Below are 23959 nucleotides of genomic sequence, written 5' to 3'. Positions count from 1 at the left end.
ATGATGGCTCTTTGGGCATTACCATAATTTAACATTTATAAGAGACAAAATTATTTACAGTATGAAGCACTTCAATTCAGGTAGAAGAGAAGCTGAAGATCTAAAAAGGTGTTGATCTAAAAGGCAGCTCTGCAGATTTATTGTTTAATATGGGAAGACTGATAAACCTTTTGTAATATATAAAGTGTTGATATTTTAAACTCCTTGATGGCAGGCCTGTTTTTAAAGAAATACCATCAGTGTGTTTACTTTATGGAATGTTTACCATTTTTACATCTGTTGTAAGTTTTTGGGTTTATAGAATGAGTTTTACAATATTTGCCATTTTCTTGATCTGATATAACATATTCCATCAAACACTTGAAAATTAAGAAAATGTATTGGGAATGACATTACCACTTACAGTACTCTGGAAATACTTTCTTAACTAATTATGATTTAATCTGTGCAGTATTTCAGTTAGCAACAGATTGTCCTTTTGAACTACTAATTTTGAAAAGCATTTGTTTTCACACTTGACACATATATTAGTCTACCTCTTTTACTTTTGGATTAATAGGCTACTATACTCTATATTTGAGGAACAAATGTGATAATGACTCAAAATGAACAGAGATTCATACAGTGTTTGATCTTAGTGTATAATAAAAATGAAATTTAAGGATGCATACATTTTTAATGAATAGGATATTGAAACTATATTCATTTTGAGTTTGTTTAGCATCTTTATCGTCTCAACTTATAAATGCAAAGAATATAGGCTCAGAGGAGGTAGAGGAAATGTGGAGATGTTGGTCAAAAAGTATAAAGGTTCAGTTTTATAAGTTGAGTAAGTCAGGAGACCTAATGTTTAGGCATGGTGATTGTAATAAATTACGTTGTATTGAATACTGAAAAAATAGATTTCTTGACTTGCTTTGGTGGTCCAGTGGTTAAGACTCCGTGCTTCCACTGCAGGGGCTGTGAGTTTGATCGCTGGTCAGGGAACTAAGATCCTACATGTCATGCGACATGGCCATAAAAGAAAGAAAAGAAAATTAGATTTCAGGTACTTTTATCACATACAGAAGGTGACTCTGAGAAGGTGACACATATATATACAGGTATATGTATATCAAATCTTCGTGTTGTATACCTAAATACATACAATATTTACTAAAATATATTTAGAGAAGAAGATAAGTAATAAAGGTTTATAGAGGTCAAATGATTTACTCAAGGAGGGTTAACAGCTAGGGTTGCAGAACCGTAACTGGCACCCAGGTCATTCACCCTCCACCTCAGTGTTCTTTGCAACATGTTTTGCTTTTTCTCATATATAGCACATTTGTGAAAGTTACTATAGCATTTAAGTTCTGCTTTTCAGAATGCTAAGAATATTTATTTTCATACATAGAAAGCTGAATACTAATAAAAATCCTAGCTGCTTTGCTCTAAAATGGAAAGCAGTCATGTAGGAACTGAAGAAACTTTAACAAACTTGTAGTTTATTAAAGATAAAAATTCTAGGCTTCCAAAACAGACCTTTTATTTTCCTATTCATATGAAGTGCATGCTGTTAACATTTTCTAAAAATATTTATGATAATTTAACATATCAATATGCTTAATGTGTATGGTCACCATAAGTGTGTGTGTGTGTGTGTGTGTGTGTGTATTACATTTGAGACCAAAAATCATGGTGAAAATTTAGGAGATCTTGTTTTTGTATAATAATGTTCTGACCTTTGTTTTCATTTCCTGAAATTTTTCTGTCTCCTTCTGCAGATCAGTGGGGAAGCACAGGAACTTTTTTCTGTTCGACATGGCCCAATTCGAGCGGCTAGAATCTTGCCTGCTCCACAGTTTGGTGAGTGTAGCCCTTTAAGAAGAAACAAATCATTCAGAAAGAGGTTTGTCTTTTATGGTCTTGGACACAGACAGCAAGAATGATAACTAAAGCCTGTTTTCCTCCAAGTGTCCATAGCCTTCCCCTCCTCCCTCCAAGATAAAGTCTTAAGTTCTGTCAGTTGAGATGGAAATAGGTAATCTTAACCAATTCAATATGGCCATTCACTTTCTGCTGTGGTTTTGATTTATCTTCCTCCCCTTTGATCTCCATTTAGTCTCTGACTTTGCTGGCTCTTTCTTGAAGCCCTCTTCTCTATTGGTTTTCATGGCAGCGCTCTTCCCAGATCCCTTCCTTGCTGACTGTGCTGCTTTTGTTATGTTGCTCGTTTAGCTTTCTGCTGTGGGTGTTCCCCAGGTCTCTGATGTTCTCAGGGTCTTTGCTCTTCTCAGTTTTACTTACTGCCTTGGAGAGCTTGGTTTTCACCATTATCTCGATTGCAGATGAGTCTCTTGCCTATATTTATAGCGATGGCAGAAGTACAACTTTGAACTTTTGGCCTTGAATTTCTGCTTTACTAATGAAAACTTCTTAATGTTGTATGTCAATATTAGGCATTTTTTATTAAAAAATTAAGATATATGGTTAAATTATATCAGTTGTTTAGAAGCCTAAATAACTCCCAACTCTTTAATGATCTGAGCTTTCTACATACTGTATTTTCTCTTCAATTTGCCAGTGTTTGCTCAGTAATGTTTTTGCATGTACATTAAAAACAATCATTTCAATACCATTTGTATACTTATAAAAGAGAATATTAAAATATTCAAATTCTGTTATATTTTTAAAGTTTGTACAGAAGTTGGGAAATCTTCCTAACACTCTGTACAGTTACTTCTCTAAATTGGTGAGAATGATGTTTATTTAAACAGAGTTTATTTAAACTCTGCCTAAGTATTATTAGAGATTAATTTAATTATTAAATCTGCTTAATTGAAATTTTAAAGGTAGAGGTAATAAGGCAATAATATCCTGCAGTCATGTGAAGATTTTTCCTTGTTATTGAAGTATGTGGCATTATACAGTTATCAATTCTGTCTCTGCTTCACACACACTCTGTTTTCTGTTGCATTTGTGTTTTGGTGAAAGTTTTGACAAAGAAGATTGTTTCTGGAATAGCCAGCGTTCTCTTTGGATGATTGGAATTAAGAACTTTATTACTAAAGGAGTCTACTGTGTCTTTGTTTCTTTTATATGTAATTCACAGGGGCAGATTTTTCTCCTTTCATTTCATTTATGAAGTTCTTCTCTTTATATCAACTATTTACTATTTATTAAAAAATTTTTTTTGGTTGGACGGTGTGGCTTGTGGGATCTAGTTCCATGACCAGGGATAGAATCCAGGCCCCCGTCAGTGGAAGCATGGAGTCCTAACCACTGGACCACCAGGGAATTCCCCTCTTTGTGCCAATTATTAATGTTCAACTTTTCTCAAATTTTTTACTTTGGGCAGAAATACTTCATGGGAGAGTATATAACTTTAGAAGTTAATATTGCTAGTAGGATTTGAGTTTGTTTAATTTACTTTGTCTAATTAAAAGAAAAAATTCTCCATCCACTGTAATATACCTTTTTAATATACTTTAATTTTAATATTTGAGATGTAATTTCACAAAGCTAAATGTCTGACTTACAGAAAATGCATGTGTTGGTTTTATTATTTAATTTTTTAGATTTGTTTTCGTCAAAGCTATACATGCAACTGATTAGATAAATTTTGTAATGGAAAATAGACTACCTAATTCCTCTCTTTTGCCCATTTTGCTTCTGCAAGCATTTTGGTGGAATAAGTCTTTAATAGTTTCCGGAAAAAGGATGTGTGGTGGATCTTGTTTTTCTGAAAATGTCTTCATTCTTCCTTAATTAATTCTTGATTGTTAATTTGGCTGGATAAGAAATACATGTAAGTAATGTTACTTCAGAAATTTGAAGGTATTAATCTGGCGTTATGGTTGAAGAATCTTAAGTCATTTTGATACCTTTTTCTTTGTAAATGGCTTTTTTATTTCTCTGGGACCTAGTAGAATGTTGGCTTTATTCCCAGTGTTCTGAAATTTTGCAGTGTTGTTTGTTGGTTCATATATTATTCTGGGCCTCTTCAGTGTAGAAATGCAAGTAGTATAGTTTTGAGAAAGTTCCTTGAACTACTTTTTTGATGATTTCTTTTCCTAAATTTTCAGTGTTCTCTCTGGTACTTGTATTTGACTGTTACACCCCCAGAGTGATTAATTAAAAAATAATTTCATCCCTGTTCTCTTTGGGATATTGTCTGAATGTGGGTTGCTAACTCTTCTTGAGTAATTCTTTGCTGTTACCCTTTTTTCTTAACTTCACCTTCTCATACCCAACACATCCCTCCCTCCCTTCCTCTCTTCTCCCTTCCCCTTGCTTCTGCCTCTCTCTCTCCCTTCCTTTGTCTTTCTTTTCGTTTTTCTCCCTCTCTCCTTTCCCCCTCTTTCCCTTTCTTTCTTGGTGTAATTTGCATGTAAATATTATCAAACAGAAGCCAGTGATACATAGGAAGAATTATATGTCAGGACCAAGTAAAAGATATTCCAGGTATGCAAGGTTGGTTAACACTAGAGAATCAATCAGTGTAAATCACCATATTAGTAGAATGAAGAAGAAACACAAATAATCATTTCAATAGAAATAGAAAAAACCTTTATGATTAAAAAAACTTTTAGCAAATTAGGAATAGAAAGAAACATCAGTATGCTAAAGAAAGTCTATAAAAAATACTGTTAATATTGTAATCAATAATGATATATTAAATATTTTCCTATTGAATTTGGGATGGATTTACCATTGAACTTCTGTTTACCATTGAACTCAAGTCCTTGCCATTACAATAAGATAAGAAAAATAAAAGATGTAAATATTAGAATGAAAGTTGTAAAATCATCTTTATTCATAGATAATTTGAATGTATATGTAGAAAATACAAAGAAATCTCCAAATGGTTAGAATTAAGAAATCAATAAGAACTGTTGCACAGCAGAATCATTAGGTCTTTGGTGAACTGATTCCCTTACAGTGTGTTTTTCCAGCATTATTTTTGGCCATCACCAGTATTCCCTATCTCCACCTTCTTCTCTGCAACAACACTCTTTTGTGATAGTTTTACTGAGCTTCCATTTCCTAGGATGATCTGCCTTTTTTCTATCAGGTCTCTCATTTTCTACTTCCTCTTCTAAAATACGCATGTCCTAACTCCTCTTGAGTTAGGACATTATTCAACTTCTCTTGAGTTAGGACATTATTCAGCATCAGTAATATGTGTTCCCATAGGATTTATTGTTTTTTTAATTTTGGTTGCTCATTGCCTCTTACTTGTAGGTTTGTAGGCTGTTTTCAAATCTTCAGTACCTCACAGAGTACTTGATACAAGGTGTTAATATATATTTGAATGTTCCTACATGATATAATCTTTTGAAAGTTATTATCTAGAAGAAAAACAAGTTCCCTTTCTGTAGGTGTTACTGTGCGAAGTCTGTCTCCTAACGAAAGTGAAAAACTGAAAGATTCGGATGTTCCTTCACCCCACAGAAGGTCATTGTTATATTTATGGGCATTTACTCGTGTCAGCACAGTTTGTGCTTCCCTAGTTTTTCATGGTCACTAAGAATAATTGATTCCTTTCTTAATGAACCTACACCTGCTTTAGAATTTTTATCAGTGCAGTCTTTCAGGAAGCTATGACCAATCAATTGGTATTTTCATGTCAAATAAAAGCTGTTATTTATTATCTTTCAAATCAGTCATTTTTAGAAATTAATTTCAAGTCAATTCTTATTACTCTCAATGACTCTAGTGGTTTTAAGTAAATCAGTACCTGACTTGTGAAATAAAATATAGCAATATATGTGATTTAATGTATAAGTTAAAAATTTTAGATAGCTATGGATATTGTGCTAATGATTATTTCCAAGGAGTGGGATCAGAGGCCACATTTGCCTTAATATATTATAAATTTCTTAATTTAAAGACCATACAATTCTAACCACTTAAAATATTCATTATAAGAATCAAGAAATGCTGAAATGTAGAAAGTGAAAATTCATGTGATTCTGTTATTAGTGATAAACCCAGGTTGTCGCTTTACTTCTTTTGTTTCTTCACTCAGATACTGAGGGTGTATTTACAGCTTACAGTATGCATTTCCTGTTTTTTTTTCACCCTTGAACTATTCATACATTCTTGAAATTAACTTGTATTACATACAGTACCTGATTCAAGTTGTTTACATGTATTATATGTATTTGCTTTTGGACGTGTAGAACAGTTAATATTGTGAACATCTTTCCATTTCAAAAGTTCTTTCTGCATTGCCAAAAATTGTTATTCCATTGTATGATCATTTATATTAATTTTAAACCTTTGCCCTATAACATGTTACATTGTTATATACATGTGTGTGTGTGTGTGTGTTTATACATTTAAAAAGTAGACAAGGAATTATTTTTAGGATAACTCCTAGAAGGAGAATTACTAGGTAAAAGAATGTATTCATGTAAAATTTTGACAGATATTGTAAAATTGCTTCTCAAAGAAAGTATGCTGTCATTTATACGTGTGAATTCCCTTTTCCCAGTTCTGTGCTTTATTGGCTATTATGCCTATGTGGTGGGGGAAAATCCTATTCTTTAGCAATTTTTTCTGTCTTTGAGTTCTAGGGACAGTGGATAGTCATCATATTTTTGCTGTTTATTCTAATAATACCATGCTTGTTTGTACTACTGATTTCAACTCTTCACTAGATTATTAGTGATATATTATTATGTATGTGGGTCTGTAGATGTCACTAAGTTGTGTCTGACTCTTTGCCACCCCATGAATTGCAGCACACCATTCTTCCCTGTTTTTTCACTATCTCCAAGAGTTTGCTGAAACTCATGTCCACTGAGTTGATGAAGCCATCCAGCCATCTCACCCTCTGTCACCCTCTTCTCCTGTTGTCCTCAGTCTTTCCCAGCATCAGGGTCTTTCCAGTGAGTCGGCTGTTTGTATCACATGGCCAAAATATTGGAGCTTCATCTTCATTATCAGTCAGTTCAGTCGCTCAGTCATGTCCAGCTCTTTGCGACCCCATGGACTGCTGCATGCCAGGCTTCCTTGTTCATCACCAACTCCTGGAACTTGCTCAAACTCATGTCCATTGAGTCGGTGATGCCATCCAATCATCTCATCCTCTGTCGTCCCCTTTTCCTTCTGCCTTCAGTCTTTCCCAGCTTCAGGGTCTTTCCCAGTGAGTCAGTTGTTTGTATCAGGTGGCCTAAGTATTGGAGCTTCAGCTTTAGCATCAGTCCTTCCAATGAATATTCAGGACTGATTTCGTTTAGAATGGACTGGTTTGATCTCCTTTCAGTCCAAGGGACTCTCAAGAGTCTTCTCCAACACCACAGTTAAAAAGCATTAATTCTTTGCCGCTGAGCCTTCTTTATGGTCCAGCTCTCACATCTGTACATGACTACTGGAAAAACTGTAGATTTAAGTATGCAGACCTTTGTCGGCAAAGTGATGTCTCTGCTTTTTAACACGGTGTCTAGTTTTGTCATAGCTTTTCTTCCAAGATGCAAGCATCTTTTAATTTCATGGCTGCAGTCACTGTCTACAATGGTTTTGGAGCCCAAGAAAATAAAATCTCTCACTGTTTCCATTGTTTCTCCATCTATTTGCCACGAAGTGATGGGACCAGATGCCGTGATCTTTGTTTTCTGAATGTTGAGTTTTAAGCCAGCTTTTTCACTCTTCTCTTTCACCTCATCAAGAGGCTCTTTAGTTCATCACTTTCTGCCGTTAGAGTGGTATTGTCTACATATCTACCATTGTTGATATTTTTCCTGGCGGTCTTGATTCCAGCTTGTGCTTCATCCAACCTCCCATTTCTCATGATGTTCTCTGCACATAAGTTAAATAAGCAGGGTGACAGTATACAGCCTTGATTTCCTCCTTTCCCAATTTTGAACCAGTCTGTTGTTCCATGTCCAGTTGTAACTGTTGCTTCCTGACCTGCATATAGGTTTCTCAAGAGGCAGGTAAGTTGGTCTGTAAGAATTTTCCATAATTTGTTGTGATCCACACAGTCAAAGGCTTTAGCATAGTCAGTGAAGCAGAAGTAGATGGTTTTTTTTTTTTTTTTGGCATTCCCTTGCTTTTTCTGTGATCCAGTGGATGTTGACAATTTGATTCCTGGTTCCTCTGCCTTTTCTAAATTCAGCTTGTACACCTGTAAGTTCTTGGTTCATGTACTGTTGAAGCCTAGCTTGAAGAATTTCAAGGACTATATAGGACATCCTATATAGTTTGCAAGTTATCCTGTTACTTGTGATGTTTATCAGTTTTTTATGTCTTTAGTTTCATACAAAGAAAATCTTTGCATGTCTTTATCATATCTAATTTTAAATCATGACTGTTTTTGAAAGTTGAAGTTTTTCTTTTTCTATTATAGCTTCTTGAATGTTTTTTTTGCCAGCCTCTGACTTTCATAGCTTTTTGGGGGAAAATCCTCCTTTGTTGTATCTTCCTTTGGAATCACAGGTACGGTTGTTCGTTAATCATTGCATTCTCTGCAGTGCCTTGTGTAATATGTGGAATATCTATAGGTGGTACCCACCAAATGGATTTATGCAGTATTTTGCCAAAGAAAAACTAAAACTCTACTTGAATATAATGTATTTTTTAAAGTCACTTATCAGTGACCAAAAGGATAGCACCATTTTTGACTCTAACAGAGCTGGTAATTCTGTTAGGAATTATATTAGCCCTGTGCTTACGCCGTTTGCTTATTGCTTATGGGGTAGATGATCAATTTGGCTTCTCACCTGAACCAAATTTTTTAGAAATCCAGATTGAACCTTATTTATTATCCTTAGGAGTCTAATATACTGGGTGTCTGAATTTTCTTGTTTTAGAGCAAATTCTTATAAACGAGGGCTTTTACTCTGAGAGCAGACGGACTGTGGAGATACAGTTTCCTCAAGTGTCTATGAGCCAAAATCCTGTTTCTCATCTAAAACACTGTGGACAACTTGGCTTATTCCTTTTAGGTTATTTTATTATTACTTACTGCTGGAAAGTTACTATTATTTTTTGTTCTGCTATGCATGGAATTCACAGTTCACATCTTAAAATATTAAAAGGTTTTTAAAAAAAACCCCAAGGTCCAACCCACTTTTCCCTACTCGAGTATAAATACCTAGTATTTTTTGAAGCTTATAATATTGCAAACAGCCCACCCATGCAGTCAAACACACTGATTGTTGCTGCTCTTTTATGATATGAATGGCTGAAGTTGTTTTCTAGAAACAAATATGAGCAGAACACCTTTAGGATTGTTAACCTTTTTCTCATTTCCCTTTTTCCTTTTTTGCAAATTTTTGAATAGGTTGCACTTTCTATGAGTTGAATTTCGTTATTTTTTCAATGTGCTGGCTACCCGTTTCATCCTTTCCAACCAAGCTTTATCACAAATTGAGGAGGAGCTGTTTGATTTGTTTAGTCACATGAATTCAGAAATTCTGGTCAACTTTTCCAGAAAGGCTTGTCATAATTTTTTTTTCTGCAAAACTTTAATAACTGTGGTTAAACAAATAAATCCTATAAACACACACACACTCACAGTCTGTCCATCCAAAACACTAGCGCCTTTCGGAAAGTAGGCCAACTGACGTTTGCTTACAGTCCTCACCAGTATTTTGCAAAGAGGAAGCAGGCTTATCGACATTTTAAATGGCCAAACTATGAGATTTAGGGCTTCCCTGATGTTTTCTGCTCTAATTACTTCTCAGTTTGCTTTGTGTATTTTTTTTTCATAACACCTAGTCCTTATCACTGGGGCCTTTGTCACTTGGGATCATTTAGATTTTTACGAAATTTTGCGAAGCCTGTGATTTAGGTGAATTCTAACTTGAGAACATATGTTCTGTTCACTTTAAATTTTTTTTAATGTTTTTGGTCAGAGAAGCAGTGTTTTTAAAGGAGAATGTTTGTTTTAGAAATACTGCTTTTTTAGTTTAAAAATCCTTTTAGTTTTTGGTGATGCCGTGGTATTGAGTTAGATAAATAAATTGAGTTAGTTAGTTCATACCTAAATATTTGATCCCTGTAGTTTGGGACTTTTCCTATGAGGGCTGTAGTGAGTAGGAAGTATACTAAAGAGAAAAGAGAGGAAGTAAATTTGATACTCTTTAGATAAAATTCTAGGTTGATTATAAACATTATCACCACCTTACCATCATTTTGCAAGGTGAATACCATTACCCTATTTTATAGGTGAGGAAGCTAAGCTTAGAGAGGTAGGTGACTAGCATCAAGATACATAGTTGTTAAGTGATCCAGTTGGAATTTGAAGTTTCAAGCTTACCCTTAACCATTTAGGCCTCACTGTCTTCCATTATATGATTCTTCCTTTATTACAGGAAAACAGTTTTAACAAATTCAGGTGTTTCTAGGCTATGACTCTGACAACAGAAATCAAACAGTTTTGTATTCATTGAAATTTGTAAAAGTAGCTCTATTTTTCTGTATTTTCATTCACTTGAAGCTCCAAAGTATCTTCAGTTGTGTCTTCATTATATTTGAAGTCCTTGGCTTTTAGTCTAACAGTGAAGAGCAATGAAGATAGTCAATATTGGGACCCATATATAGGTAATCTATTTTCCATACATTAAGTACATTGAAAATTTTAAGCTGTTGGGATGAAGTATATCACAAAGACAGCTGTAATGTATTCAAGGTACGTTCACTCTAAGTTAAATCAACCCTTTAAAAGAAATGTTGATTCCTTTTACAGGACTTGGTATAAACTATTAAAAGTACATCAGAAGGATTAGTGACGGATATCTCAAATCAGATAAAAACAAAGGTGTAACATGAAGCAACTAAATTACATGTGAGCTTAATGATTCTGACCCAAATAAACAGACTTGTAATGGAGATGCTGATCCTTATCAGTACAGCTTAAATGCCTTTTTTTTTTTAATTTTAACTGTAGAACTGTAAAGAAGATTGTAGGTGTCTTAGTGAATTGGACAAATTATGGTCTTGGAAATTGTTTATTTATCCCTACACATTCCTAGGTGTGAAAATGAAAACTCATAATTTTCTAAATAATAGATATTTTAAAGGAAGTCTTTTAAAGGATTTATCTTTATTGAGAAATAATTTTCATGCCATGAAACTCATCAATTTTAAGTAGAAAATTTGATGAGTTTTGCCAGATGGATATAATTATGTAGCTATCAAAACACAAAACCTTTTATCACTGTAAGAAGTCCCCTTTTCCACTTCACACCCACTAAAATGGCTATATCCATAAGAGAGATAATAACAGATGGTGGGATGTGGACTAATTGAAACTCTCATACATGGCTTCTGAGAATGTTAGATAGTATGGCCACTGGAAAATAGCTTGACAGTTATGAAAATGTTAAATACAGAGTTGTCATATGACCCAGCAATTCCACACCTAGGTGTATAGCCAATAAAAATGAAAACGTACATCTACACAAAAGCTTGTATGTGAATAACAGCATTATTCACATTAGCCAAAAAGTAGAAACAATCCAGATGTCTGTCAGTTTACAAATAGAATGTGGAATATTATTTGGAATATTATGGAAAATAATGGAATATTATTTGGTCATAAATAATTGAAATAATTGTAATAATTATTCAGTAATAAATAATTGAAATTCTGATAGCTACTATAACCTAATGAACCTTCAAAACATTATGCTAATTAAAAAAAACAGCTATAAAAGGCTGTGTGTGCTTAGCGACTTAGCACACACATAGTTTAAGTGTCGATTTAGCTTTGTAAGAAAATGCTAAATTGGAATTCCAAAGTGGCTATTCTGATTTTCATTCCCACTGGCGTGTTCCAGTTTTCCTAATGACTAATAATATTGATCATCTTTTCTTGTGATTATTTGCCTTTTTATTGTTTTTATAAAATTGTCTCTTCAAATCTTTTGCCCATTTTTAATGGTGTTTTTATTATTGAGGTGTAAGAGTCCTGTATATATTCTAGATAGAATCCCTCCTTTAGATATGTGTGTGTATATGTATATAAAATATGTACAAAGATGTGTTCCTTCATGTGATTTACCTTAATGGGCTTTGAAAAAGAAAGACTTTACATTTTAGAGCAGCTTTAGGTTCATAGCAAAATTGAGCAGAAGGTACATATATTTCTCTTATACCCTCCTGACTCTGTACATACTTTTTCTCCCCCATTATCAGCATTCTCTGAGAGAGTACACGTTTTTTGAAAGTTTTTACCTTTCAACTTTAATTCACTTTTGTTTACCAATTTGCTGAATTTTGCATTTTTTTTTTTCTTTTACATGTTGTGATTTTGGTGTTTCTTTTTTCATTCAATTTTTTCCTAGGTTTCCTTGTGATTTTTGTCCTTGAACCATGAATTATTTAGAAGGATGTGGTTTTCTTTTTAAATTTTGAGAGATTTTCCTGATACCTTTGTATTATTAATTTCTAATTCAATCTCATTGTTATTAGAAGGCATAGTTTATGTGATTCTAGTCCTTTTAAGTGTTCTGAGATAGGTTTTATGTCCCAAAATATTGTCTGTCTTGTTCCTTTCTTCTGTATCCTTACATATTGTCTTTCTGCTTATTCTGTGAGTTACAGGAGTTGGTTGTTGAAATCTTCAACTGTTAGTGAATTCTTGTAATTTTATGAGTTTTTGCTTTATGTGTTTTGCCATTCTGTTATTGGGAGCAAAACATTTAGGATAGTAAAGTCTTCTTTATGTATAGATACGTTTTTTAATGAAGTCTCTGGTAATATTTCTTGCTCTGAAACACTCCTGCTTTCTTTTGAGTAGTTTTGGCATGGTATATCTCTTATGGTCTTTTTACTTTTAACCTTTGATTTTCTTTATACATGAAATGCATTTCTTGTAGGCATCATGTAATTGAGTCTTGCTTTTTTATCCAACATTTTATCCTATTTATTGTTGTGTTTTAGACCATTTTGTTTAATGTGTGTATTATGGGATTTAAATCATAAAATAATTCCATTTTATCTCCTGTGTTATATCTCTTAACTGTGTCTTTTTGTCTTGTTTTGTTTTTTAGCGCTTCTTTATGATTTATAGTATTTAATTCATCACAGCCTACCTTCAAGTAATATTATACCATTTCATGTATTATAAAAAATCGGAAATACTTGATAACAATAGCAAAGCAAGCCCATTTTGATTGAAAAATGGGCAAAGATTTTGAATAGACATTTCTCCAAAGAAGATAGACAAGTGGCTTATAAGCACATGATGCTCAGCATCATCATTAGGGAAATGCAAATCAAAACCACAAAAAGAGAACACTTCACATCCATTATATAACACCCATTATAATGGCTAGAATAAAGAAAAGAGGAAAAGCCCCACAGAAAATGAAGTATCGGTGAGGATGGAATTGGAGAAAATTGGAATCCCTGTGCTCTGCTAGTGCAGCCACTGTGAAAAGTGGTATGGTGCTTTCTCAAAAATGTGAATTTGTGAAGAATTTTGGGTATGGAATACTAAAGAAGTAAAATACATAGATATATTTGTTTTAATAGACTTCTTTTTTTTTTTTTAAATTGGGGCTTCCCTGATAGCTTATTTGGCAAAGAATCTGCCTGCAATGCGGGAGACCTGGGTTTGATCCCTGGGTTGGGATGATCCCCTGGGGAAGGGAAAGGCTACCCACTCCAGTATTCTGGCCTGGAGCATTCCATGGACTGTATAGTCCGTGGGGTCACAATAATTAATTGTAATTGGAGGCTAATTGCTTTACAGGATTTTGGTGGTTTTTGCCATACATTGACCTGAATCAGCTACGGGTGTACGTGTGTCCCCCATCCTGAACCCCCCATCCTAACCCCCCACCCACTGCCCTCCACATCCCATCCCTCTGGGTTGTCCCAGTGCACCAGCTTTGAGTGCCTTGTTTCATGCATTGAACTTGGGACTGGTGATCTGTTTCACATATGGTGATATACATGTTTCAGTGTTATTCTCTCAAATCATCCCACACTCACCTTGCCCCACAGAGTCCAAAAGTCTGTTCTTTTTATCTGTGTCTCTTGCTCTCTTGCATATAAGGTCATCGTTACCATCTTTTGAAATTCCATATATATGTGTTAATATGCTGTATTGGTGTTTTTCTTTCTGCCTTAACTTCAGTCTGTATAATAGGCTCCAGTTTCATCCACCTCCTTAGAACTGATTTAGATGTGTTCTTTTTAAATAGCTGAGTAATATTCCATTGTGTACATGTACCACAACTTAGTTACCCGTTTGTCTGCCGATGGCTATTTAGGTTGTTCCATGTCCTATGTACTGTAAACAGTGCTGTGATGAACACTCGGGTACACATGTCTCTTTCAGATCTGGTTTCCTCGGTGTGTATGCCCAGCAGTGGGATTGCTGGGTCACATGGCAGTTCTGTTTTCAGGTTTTTAGGGAATCTCCACACTGTTCTCCATAGTGGCTGTACTAGTTTGCATTCCCACCAACAGTGTAAGAGGGTTCCCTTTTCTCCACACCCTCTGCAGCGTTTATTGCTTGTAGACTTTTGGATAGCAGCCATTCTGACCGGCGTGAGATGGTACCCCTCATTGTGGTTTTGATTTGCATTTCTCTGATAATGAGTGATGTTGAGCATCTTTTCATGTGTTTGTTAGCCATCTGTATGTCTTCTTTGGAGAAATGTCTGTTTAGTTCTTTGGCCTATATTTTGATTGGGTCATTTATTTTTCTGGTATTGAGCTGCATGAGCTGTTTGTATATTTTTGAGACTAATTCTTTGTCAGTTGCTTTGTTTGTTATTGTTTTCTCCCACTCTGAAGGCTGTCTTTTCACCTTGCTTATAGTTTTCTTCATTGTGCAAAAACTTTTAAGTTTAATTAGGCCCCATTTGTTTATTTTTGCTTTTATTTCCATTACTTTTAAGAGGTGGGTCATAGAGGATCTTGCTGTGATTTATGTCAAAGAGTGTTTTGCCTGTGTTTTCCTCTAGGAGTTTTACAGTTTCTGGTCTTACGTTTTATTTTTTAAGAGCAATTTCAGGCTTACAGAAACATTGAACAGAAAATGTAGAGAATACCCATATATTCTATGAAATCAGAGTTCCTGTTGCTCCACATCCTCATGAGCATTGATGTTGTCAGTGTTTTGCTACCTGTGTTACGGTATTTCTTTGTTGAATTTGTCTTCCCTAATAATATGTGATGGGACACTTCTTTTCATATGCTTATTTGCCATCTATATGTCTTCTTTGGTGAGGTATCTGTCAGGTCTTTAGCCCAGGTTGTTTATTTTCTTGTTGAGTTTTAAGAGTTACTTGCATACTTCAGATAACTGTGTTTATGTATATTTCTTCAGTCTTTTTTCCCCTTTTGTGTTTCCATTACTTTCTGTTGCTGCCTCTTCATGTTTACTAATCTTTTTTTTTTGCAGTATCTAGCATATTGTTAATATATCCTAGTATATTTTTTATCTCAGACACCATGTTTTTCATTTTTAGTAGTTGTGTGTGTGTTTATATGCTTCTTTATGGAGAGATCTCCCATGTCTTTTTTTAAACATGTTCACATTCTCTTTTACCTTCTTGTGTAAATGGAGTATATTTATCACAGCATCTAGATGTTAGTCTATCCTATGGAAAGCTATACTGTGTTTGTAGGTTGGAAGGATTAAAATTGTTAAAATGACCATGCTCCTCAGACCAATCTATAGATTCAGTGCACTCATTGTGAAAATGTCAATGATGTTTTTCACAGAACCAGGACAAATAATTTTAAAATTCATATGGAAACACAAAAGACCTCGAATAACAAAACAATCTTGAGAAAGAATGGATCTGGAGGTGTCACATTTGCAGACTTCAGACTATACTGCAAAGCTTCAGTAATCTCAACAATGTGGTACTGGCAGAAAAACAGACATAAATCAATGAAACAGAATAAAGAGCCCAGAAATAAACCCATGCAGTTTTAGTCAATTAATATATGACACAGGAGGCAGGTATATACCATGAAGTAGAGACAACCTCTTCAATAAGTGGCACTGGGAAAACTGGACAGCTACATGTCCAGAGTGAAATTAGAACATTTTCATGTACCGTATACAAAAATAAGGTCAAAATGGGTTAAAGACCGAAATAGAAGACCAGAAACCATAAACACCCTTTGACATAAATTGCAAAAATATTTTTTTTTTGAATCTGTCTTCTCAAGTAAAAGAAATTAAAGCAAAAATAAACAAATGGGACCTAAAAGCCTTACTTAAAGGCTTTTGCACAGCAAAGGAAACAATTGACGAAACAAAAGACAATCTACTGAAGGGGAGAAGATTCAGTGACATGACTGATTCATATCTAAAATATGTAAACAGCTCATACAACTCAACATCAAATAAAACAACTCCTTTAACAAAATGGGCAGAAGGTCTGAATTATAGACATTTTCCCATAGAAGCTATACAACAAACACATGAAAAGATACTTAGCATTATTAATCATCAGAAATGCAAATCAAAACTTCGTGCCTGTCAGAATGACTGTCACCAAAAAGGCCACAAATAACAAATGTTGGAGAGGATGTGGAGAAAGGGGAACTCTTATACCCTAATGGTGGGAATGTAAATTCTTGTGGCCACATGGAAAATAGTATGGAGGTTCCTCAAAAAACCAGCAATAGAGCTACTGTATGATCCAACAGTTCCACTCCTGTGTATATATCCAGAAAGAAAAAAAGCAGAAGCACTAGTTCAAAAGGACACATGTACCCTGTTCACAGTACTGTTGTTCAGTTGCTCAGTTGTGTCCAGTTCTTTGCGACTCCATGGACTGCAACATACCAGGCTTCCCTGTTCTTTCCTATATCCCAGAGTTTGCTCAGACTCATGTCCATTGAGTCGGTGATGCCATCCAACCATCTCATTCTCTGCCATTCCCTTCTCCTCCTGCCGTCAATCATTCCCAGCATCAGGGTCTTTTCCAGTGAGTTGGCTCTTTGCATCAGGTGGCCAAAGTATTGGAGCTTCAGTTTCAGTGTCAGTCTTTCCAATGAATATTCAGAACTGATTTCCTTTAGGATGGACTAGTTTGATCTCCTGCAATCCAAGGGACTCTCAAAAGTCTTCTCCAATACCACAGTTTGAAAACATCAATTCTTTGGTGCTCAGCCTTCTTTATGGCCCAACTCTCACATCCATACATGACTATTGGAAAAACCATAGATTTGACTAGATGGACCTTTACCGGCAAAGTGATGTCTCTGCTTTTTAATACACTGTCTAGGTTTGTCATAGTTTTTCTTCCAAGGAGCAAGCGTGTTTTACTTTCATGGCTGCAGTCACTGTCTGCAGTGATTTTGGAGAACCCCAAAATAAAGTCTGTTTATAGTAGCCAAGATAATAGAAGCAATTTAAGTGTCCATCAACAGATGAATGGATAAGAAAGATGTATACACACATACACACAGACAATGAAATTTTGCCATTTGCATGGTTGGACTTGGAGGGTTTTATGCTTAGTGATTTAAGTCAGAAAAATAAGTCATACAGAAATATTGTATATTACTTATATGTGGAATCTAAAAAATGCAGTACACTAGTAAATGTAACAGAGAAGAAGTGGACTTCTAGAGAACAAACTAGTGGTTGCCAGTGGGGAGAAGGAAGAGGAGAGGGGCAAGGTAGGGTCAGGGGACTAAGAGTTATACACTGTTAGGTATAAAATAAGCTACAAGGAGATACAAACCACTGTATAAAAATTAGATAACAGGGTCTTACTGAATAGCAGAGGGAACTATATACAGTATCTTGTAAAAGAGTGTTTGTATATGGGATCACAAGGAGTTGGACATAGCTGAGCAACTGAACAACAACAACGTGTGTATATATATGCGTATATAATTGGATCACTTTCTATACACCGGAAACTAACAGTTCAATTAAAAATAAGTAAAGTACAAGGATATATGGTACAGCATGGGCAATACAGCCAATATTTTATAATAACTATAAATGTACTATCACTTTTAAAAATTGTGAATTACTGTATTGTGACTCACTATGTTATATCCCTGAAACATGTAATATTGTAAGTCAGCTATACATCATTAAAGAAATGTCAATCTGTTCTGTCAATTGATTGCTCTTCTAATTATGAATCAGATTTTCTTGCTTTTGCCTGCTTTGGGACATTCCATTGGATGCCCACACTTTGTGAATTTTATGTTGCTCAGGGCTGATATTTTGTATTCCTTTAAATATTTCTGGGCTTGATTGTGGAATATAGTCAAATTACTCAATTTTTGTTCGGTATGTCCGAAACAGCCTTCAGTCTAAGGCAGGAGTGTGCTAGCATTTTCTTAAAGGGACAGCAAGAAAATATTTTAGGCTTGTGGTGTTTTTATTTGTGAATAAAGAAAAATAAATTGGGATTGGATTTTGTTTCAAGAATAGTTTAAATGTGTCTTTGGAGAAGTTGAATATCGGATCATTTAAAAGGTGCAAGCATTTTTAGTTATTGTAGTTTTAGTTGTGCTTTCTTCTCTCTGGTACTAGATGTATTAGAAAAAGAAAATGATAAAAGCACCAGTGGATTCTTTTTCCCCTTTGATTTCATGGATAGGTAAAGGAGGCTTGAACTTTCTCTCTCGCCTTACTATTGTCAAGGGATTACTATGATTCTTGCCTTTTAGAGAATGGCATTTTTTCCCTGTTTGCCTGTGATGCTTTTAATCTTAAAAAACAAGAGGATTGGGCCTCAGTTATCATTTGAATATCTTCTTGGCACCTCCTGTTTAACTAGTTTTTACTGAGATTTTTCCTTTTGTCATTTTTAGTCTGTCAGTTTTTATGTATATATATGTTCCCTTTGGGAATATTTTGGAATTTCCATTATTTCACTTGTGGAACATGGAAAGAATCTAATTTGAGGCCAGGTGAATTTATATAGCTTCACAGTTAACAGCAACAACCAGACATAACTAATCAAAACTCAAATTTTATAATACAAAAATGGAAAATACAACTGTGTGTGTGTGTGCGCGTGTGCGTGTGTGCAAAGGAGTGAAGAGCACAAAATTTAGAAGACTGGCTACCCAGTAGTGGGTGAGTGACAGGGTTTAGGGTGTATGAATCTGTGTTAGTAAATGGAAACTACTGGTAATGTTTTACTTCTTATCTCGGGTGATGGGTTAATAGGTATTTCTCATATTATTAAAATGTAAAAACGAAGTCCAAGCATTTAATGTTAAAGTGAAGCAAGGATTGAAAAAGTGAAAGTGTTAGCTGTTCAGTCGTGTCCGACTCTTTGTGACTCCATGGACTGTAGCCCACCAGGCTCCTCTGTCCATGGAATTCTCTAGGCAGGAATACTGGAGTACTTCTCCAGGGGCTCTTCCTACCCAGGGATCGAACCTGGGTCTCCTGCATTGCAGGCAGATTCTTTACTGTCTGAGCCACCAGAGAAGCCCCCCACCAAGGATTATTAATGGTCTAATTCTTTGTATTGGGGGCTGTAAGTGGAGAGGAGAAAGGTGCAAGCAAGAGAAACCATATTTGGTCAGAAGTGGAAATCAGAAATGAGAACTAAAAATTTGGAGTGAAGAAATAAGAAGGAGGGATGTTTCTCTTTGTATATATTTTGTCTTGAGAGATTTTCTTATATAAAAATGTATTCTTTAAAGGGTCTAATGTTTTAAATTTAACAGTATTAAGTCACTTCTACATTTTTAAAGTAGTGTATTTATATATGTTTTCTCTACCCAGAAGATGACTGTGGCTAACATCTGTGCTTGGTATTTTTATTCATATATTGAACAGGCCAAGGTAGTATGATCTCAAGTTCATTGTCTAATATATTATATTTTTATACCATAGTTTTATAGTCTTTCAAGTGAAAATGATATTCTCCTTTAAAAATCTTTTTTAAATTGAAGCGTAATTGATGTACAATATTGTGTTAGCTTCTGGTATACAGCACAGTGCTTCAGTTATATATATGTTTATATACATATTCTTTTTGTCAGATTATTTTTCATTATAGTTTATTACATAATATTGAATATAGTTCCCAGTGCTATACAGTAGTACCTTATTATTTACCTGTTTTACATATAACAGTTTGTATCTGCTAACCCCAAATTCCTAATTTATGCCCCATCTCTTTTTCCTGTTTGGTAGTCGAAAGTTTGTTTTCAGTGTCTGTGAGTCTGTTTTATCATTTATGTGAGTTCATTTGTATCATTTTTTGTGATTCTACATATATGGTATTTGTCTTTCTCTATCTGACTTTGATTAATATGATCATCTCTAGATCCATGTTGCTGTAAATGGCATTATTTTGTTCTTTTTTTATGGCTGAGTAATATTCCTCTGTGTGTGTGTGTATGCATCACATCTTTTTCCATTCATCTGTTTATGCACATTTAGGTTGGTCCCATGTCTTGGCTGTTGTAAAATACCGCTGCTATGAACATGGGAGTGTTTGTATCTTTTGAATTATAGTTTTCTCTGAATATATGCTCAGGAGTAGGATTGCTGAATCATACGGAAACTCTGTTTTTAGTTTTTTGAGGAACCTCCATACTGTTTTCCATAGTGTACTTGGCAGATCTTGTGTATGATGTGAGGGAGTATTCTAACTTCATTGATTCACAAATGGGTGTCCAGCTTTCCCAGTACCCTTGCTGAAGAGATTTGTCTTTTTTCTGTTGTATACTCTTATCTCTTTTGTCAACGATTAATTGACTGTGGGCATCAACAATATCTTTCTTTATCCTATCTCACCAGGACAAATGAAGTAAGCCCTCTCTCTCTATATATATATATAATTTTTTTTTTTTAATTTCACTGAAATAGTGCCTGAAATGAGCAGTTGTGAAGAGGGTGCCCCATGAGCTCCATTCCACCACTGGCAGGATGGAAACAGTGGCTCTAGAATTCTGGTGTCCTCTCCCATCTCCCTTTCTCTCCCTCTCATGCTGCATTCAGAGTGTTGCTATGGGGACTTATATCTTTTATCCTTGTTGACGTTAGTCACCATAAGAAACCTAAAGATTATCTGTCATCCTTACAATCTCCTCCATATATTCAGTTGCCAAACCTTTGGAATCTCTCTATGGATTCCCTTCCCCCTGCCTGCCACCGGCCCGCCACTACTACTCACCCCAACTCCTGAAGTCTTTTGACTGAGTCTCTGGAAGTCACTGTTGTCTGCAAAATCCCCTGTATCCTCAACCTCTATTGGATGTTCTTTTCCTTTCCCCTTGTTGCAGTTTTTCTTAGTTACTGCCTTTCAGTTTTCTACGGTCAGATTTTTTTTTTTTTAAATCTCATGGTTTTCTGTTTTTTAAAATCTGCTTTCTCTGAAGCCTACTCCCTAACTATGCAGTGCTTAGTCGTGTCCAACTCTTTGTGACCCTATGGCAAGAATACTGGAGTGGGTTGCCATTTCCTCCTTCAGGGGGATCTTCCTGATCCAGGGATTGAACCTGAGTCTCCTGCAGTTCCTGCATTAGCAGGCAGATTTGTTACCACTGAGCCTTCTGGTGAATCTGCCTGCAGTGCAGGAGACCCGGGTTTGATCCCTGGGTCAAAAGATCCCCTGGAGAAGGGAATGACTACTCACTCCAGTATTCTTGCCTAGAGAGTTCCATGGACAGAGGAGCCTGGCAGGCTACAGTCTGTAGGGTTACAAAGAGTCAGACACTTCTAAGTTTGATGTACATCTTTATGACCGTTACTTTTAAGTCTTTATTAGTTTACTTATCTCCATATCATTAAGGTCTTTTTCTGAAGTTTTATTTCATTTGGAACATGTTTTCTATGTTATTCAAAACAGTGATCTCTCTCAGTCTTGAAGGAGTGGCTTTGTGTAGGTGATGAACATTCTCATTCAGGCTTGCCTAGCCTTTGGTTATCTTTTGATTGTCTCACTCTTGGTTGTGATTGTCTAAACTGCTTGATTTATTCTGGACTTACTCTTGGAGACTTTTTGAGGGAGTGCTAAGACCTATCAATGTTTTAATAGGAGGAATCTCATTTAGCACCTAGTTTCAGGCTGGTTGGAAGCCAGACCCCCAGGCAGGATCTTTTCAAGTATAGAAATATGTACAGTCCTGCGCATCACATTTCTGATTCCTGCTGGCCTCCACTCCAGGAGAGCTGTGGATAATCTCCAAAATTTGACTCCAACTGCACTAGTCTGTGTGTCACTAAAAACGAAATTTCTTTCAACCTAACAAACCAGGTAAAGTATGTCATGTAACTTAGTTACTTCTATATGTAATCATCCCTTGAATGTGTTAAAATATTTTCAAATCCTCAAATTCACAAAGATTTGCATTCAATACCTGTTACACTCTAAAGATTCCCTAGGTGACAGAAAAATTGAGGCTCTAGATAGTTGTGCAGCTCCTTTCTGGAACGTCCTTTAGAGCTACAGCAAGGTCAGAGCAGAAGCTGGCGTCCTTGGGAGCACCTCCTTAGCTCTGGGTGTGTGGGAAACCCGAAACCTGTCCCTCAGGCCGAAGCTCCAGGCTAAGTAAATGGGGCCTTTTCACAGGCAGACTAGGGTTGAATTTCATTTGACTTTCTATGCAGTGCCCTGGGGGTGGTGGCCTGCCAAGAACTGTCTTTTCAATTGTTATAGTCCCCTAGAGCTCAATAATGTCGGCCTCCATGTCCAACAGGGCCAGGCAGTCAAAGGGGTGGCCCTTGTGTGGATTGCACATGCCTGCTGGCTTTAGCAAATCAGCTGGAGAGTGTCAGTGGCAGGCCTTCCAGAGACAGTGGGAAAATGTCTTGAGTTCACATGGCTATGGTTTCAGCAGTGCAGTAGGGGATGCCTTTCCTGTGTACCCTTGCCAGCTTTGGTCTGGGGGTGGGAGAATGCTGCCCGGCTCATGATTGTCAGCCTCAGCCAGGGAGTGGCTAAATGTAGCCCCGGAATTTAGCTAGGGAGCGGTAGAATGTCTGTCTGTTCTGCTCATCCGCTCCAACCAGTAATCAGGGAGTGTGGCAGCCCCCCTGAGCTTTCCGGCTTCAGCAAGGCAGTGGTTGCCACCACCTTCCCTTGTCTGACTTAGCGGGGCTGGAGAGAGGCTGCTGCCTCTGATTCAGCCCAGCTCTGCTGACAGGCTAGCAGGAGAGTGCGGTGACGGCGTCCACCAGTGCTCTCCAAGGCGAGATTCTGCTGTTCCCTGTCCCTCCAACTGTTGCTCTTAGATGAGCAAATGAATCTCCTTCACATATAGTCTAGGCACTTTCTAAATTGCTAGTTTTTTTCTTTTCTTGCTTGGTCTTAGTTTGAGTGAGACTGCATGCAGACCCATTGAAAGGGGAATCCCAGTTTCATATAGTGTTTTGAGTCCCTTGGATGTCAGCCCCGTTGGTTTTCTAAGCAAGACATTTGGGGGACTTGTCTTTCTAGTGCAGATCCCGAGGGTTTGGATGCCTGATGTGAGGCATCAGCCCTGCTCCTCCAGGAGCGGCTTTCTAGATTGGTGAGTCTTCCCTACTGGTGTTGTGGAGCCAGGGGTGGGGTTTTTGCTGAGACCTTGTCTCTGCCCCCCTTTTTTTTAATTAAAAAAAAAATGGCCACACTGTGCAGCATGTGGGATCTTAGTTTCCTTATCAGGGATCAAACCCTTGGTCCCTGCATTGGAAGTGTGGAGTCTTAATCACTGGACCACCACAGAAGTCCTGTTTCTGTCCTTTTACTTGTCTGGTTGTGGTCTTTTGTTGTGGGGAAGCAGTTCATCTAGTTTTTAGATAATTTCTTGGTGGAAATGATCTTTGTGTAGCTGTAGATTTGATATGTCTATGAGAGGAGGTGAATTTAGGATCTTCTTGGACTCTTGTCCCCTACTTTATTTTCTGTTAGTCAGTTGGAAAAGTCTTTCTCTGGCAGATTATACATACTTTGGACTTTAATCTTAGTTCATTTGTATCTTCTTGTCTCCATGTTTGATTTTTTCTTAGTTCCTTTATTCTTCTTCTCCAAGGAACCCTAATTCAATTTGACATTCTCCATTGAGCCGTTCTTTT

General features: G+C 36.2%; 1 protein-coding gene across 8 annotated transcripts in view; it reads left to right on the top strand.

The window, feature by feature from the left end:
* Positions 1–23959, top strand: part of BCAS3 (BCAS3 microtubule associated cell migration factor) — a 579738-nt gene that overhangs the window by 54114 nt on the left and 501665 nt on the right. For all 8 annotated transcript variants that reach the window (XM_043902888.1, XM_043902895.1, XM_043902891.1 and 5 more), the window contains exon 6: positions 1767–1848. In XM_043902888.1, coding sequence (XP_043758823.1) covers positions 1767–1848 — 82 coding nt within the window. The remainder of the gene's footprint in view (positions 1–1766; positions 1849–23959) is intronic.

The sequence above is a fragment of the Cervus elaphus genome, chromosome 5 (genome assembly GCF_910594005.1).
Source record: "Cervus elaphus chromosome 5, mCerEla1.1, whole genome shotgun sequence".
Taxonomy (NCBI): domain Eukaryota; kingdom Metazoa; phylum Chordata; class Mammalia; order Artiodactyla; family Cervidae; genus Cervus; species Cervus elaphus.
This window is presented reverse-complemented; position numbering and strand designations above follow the sequence as displayed.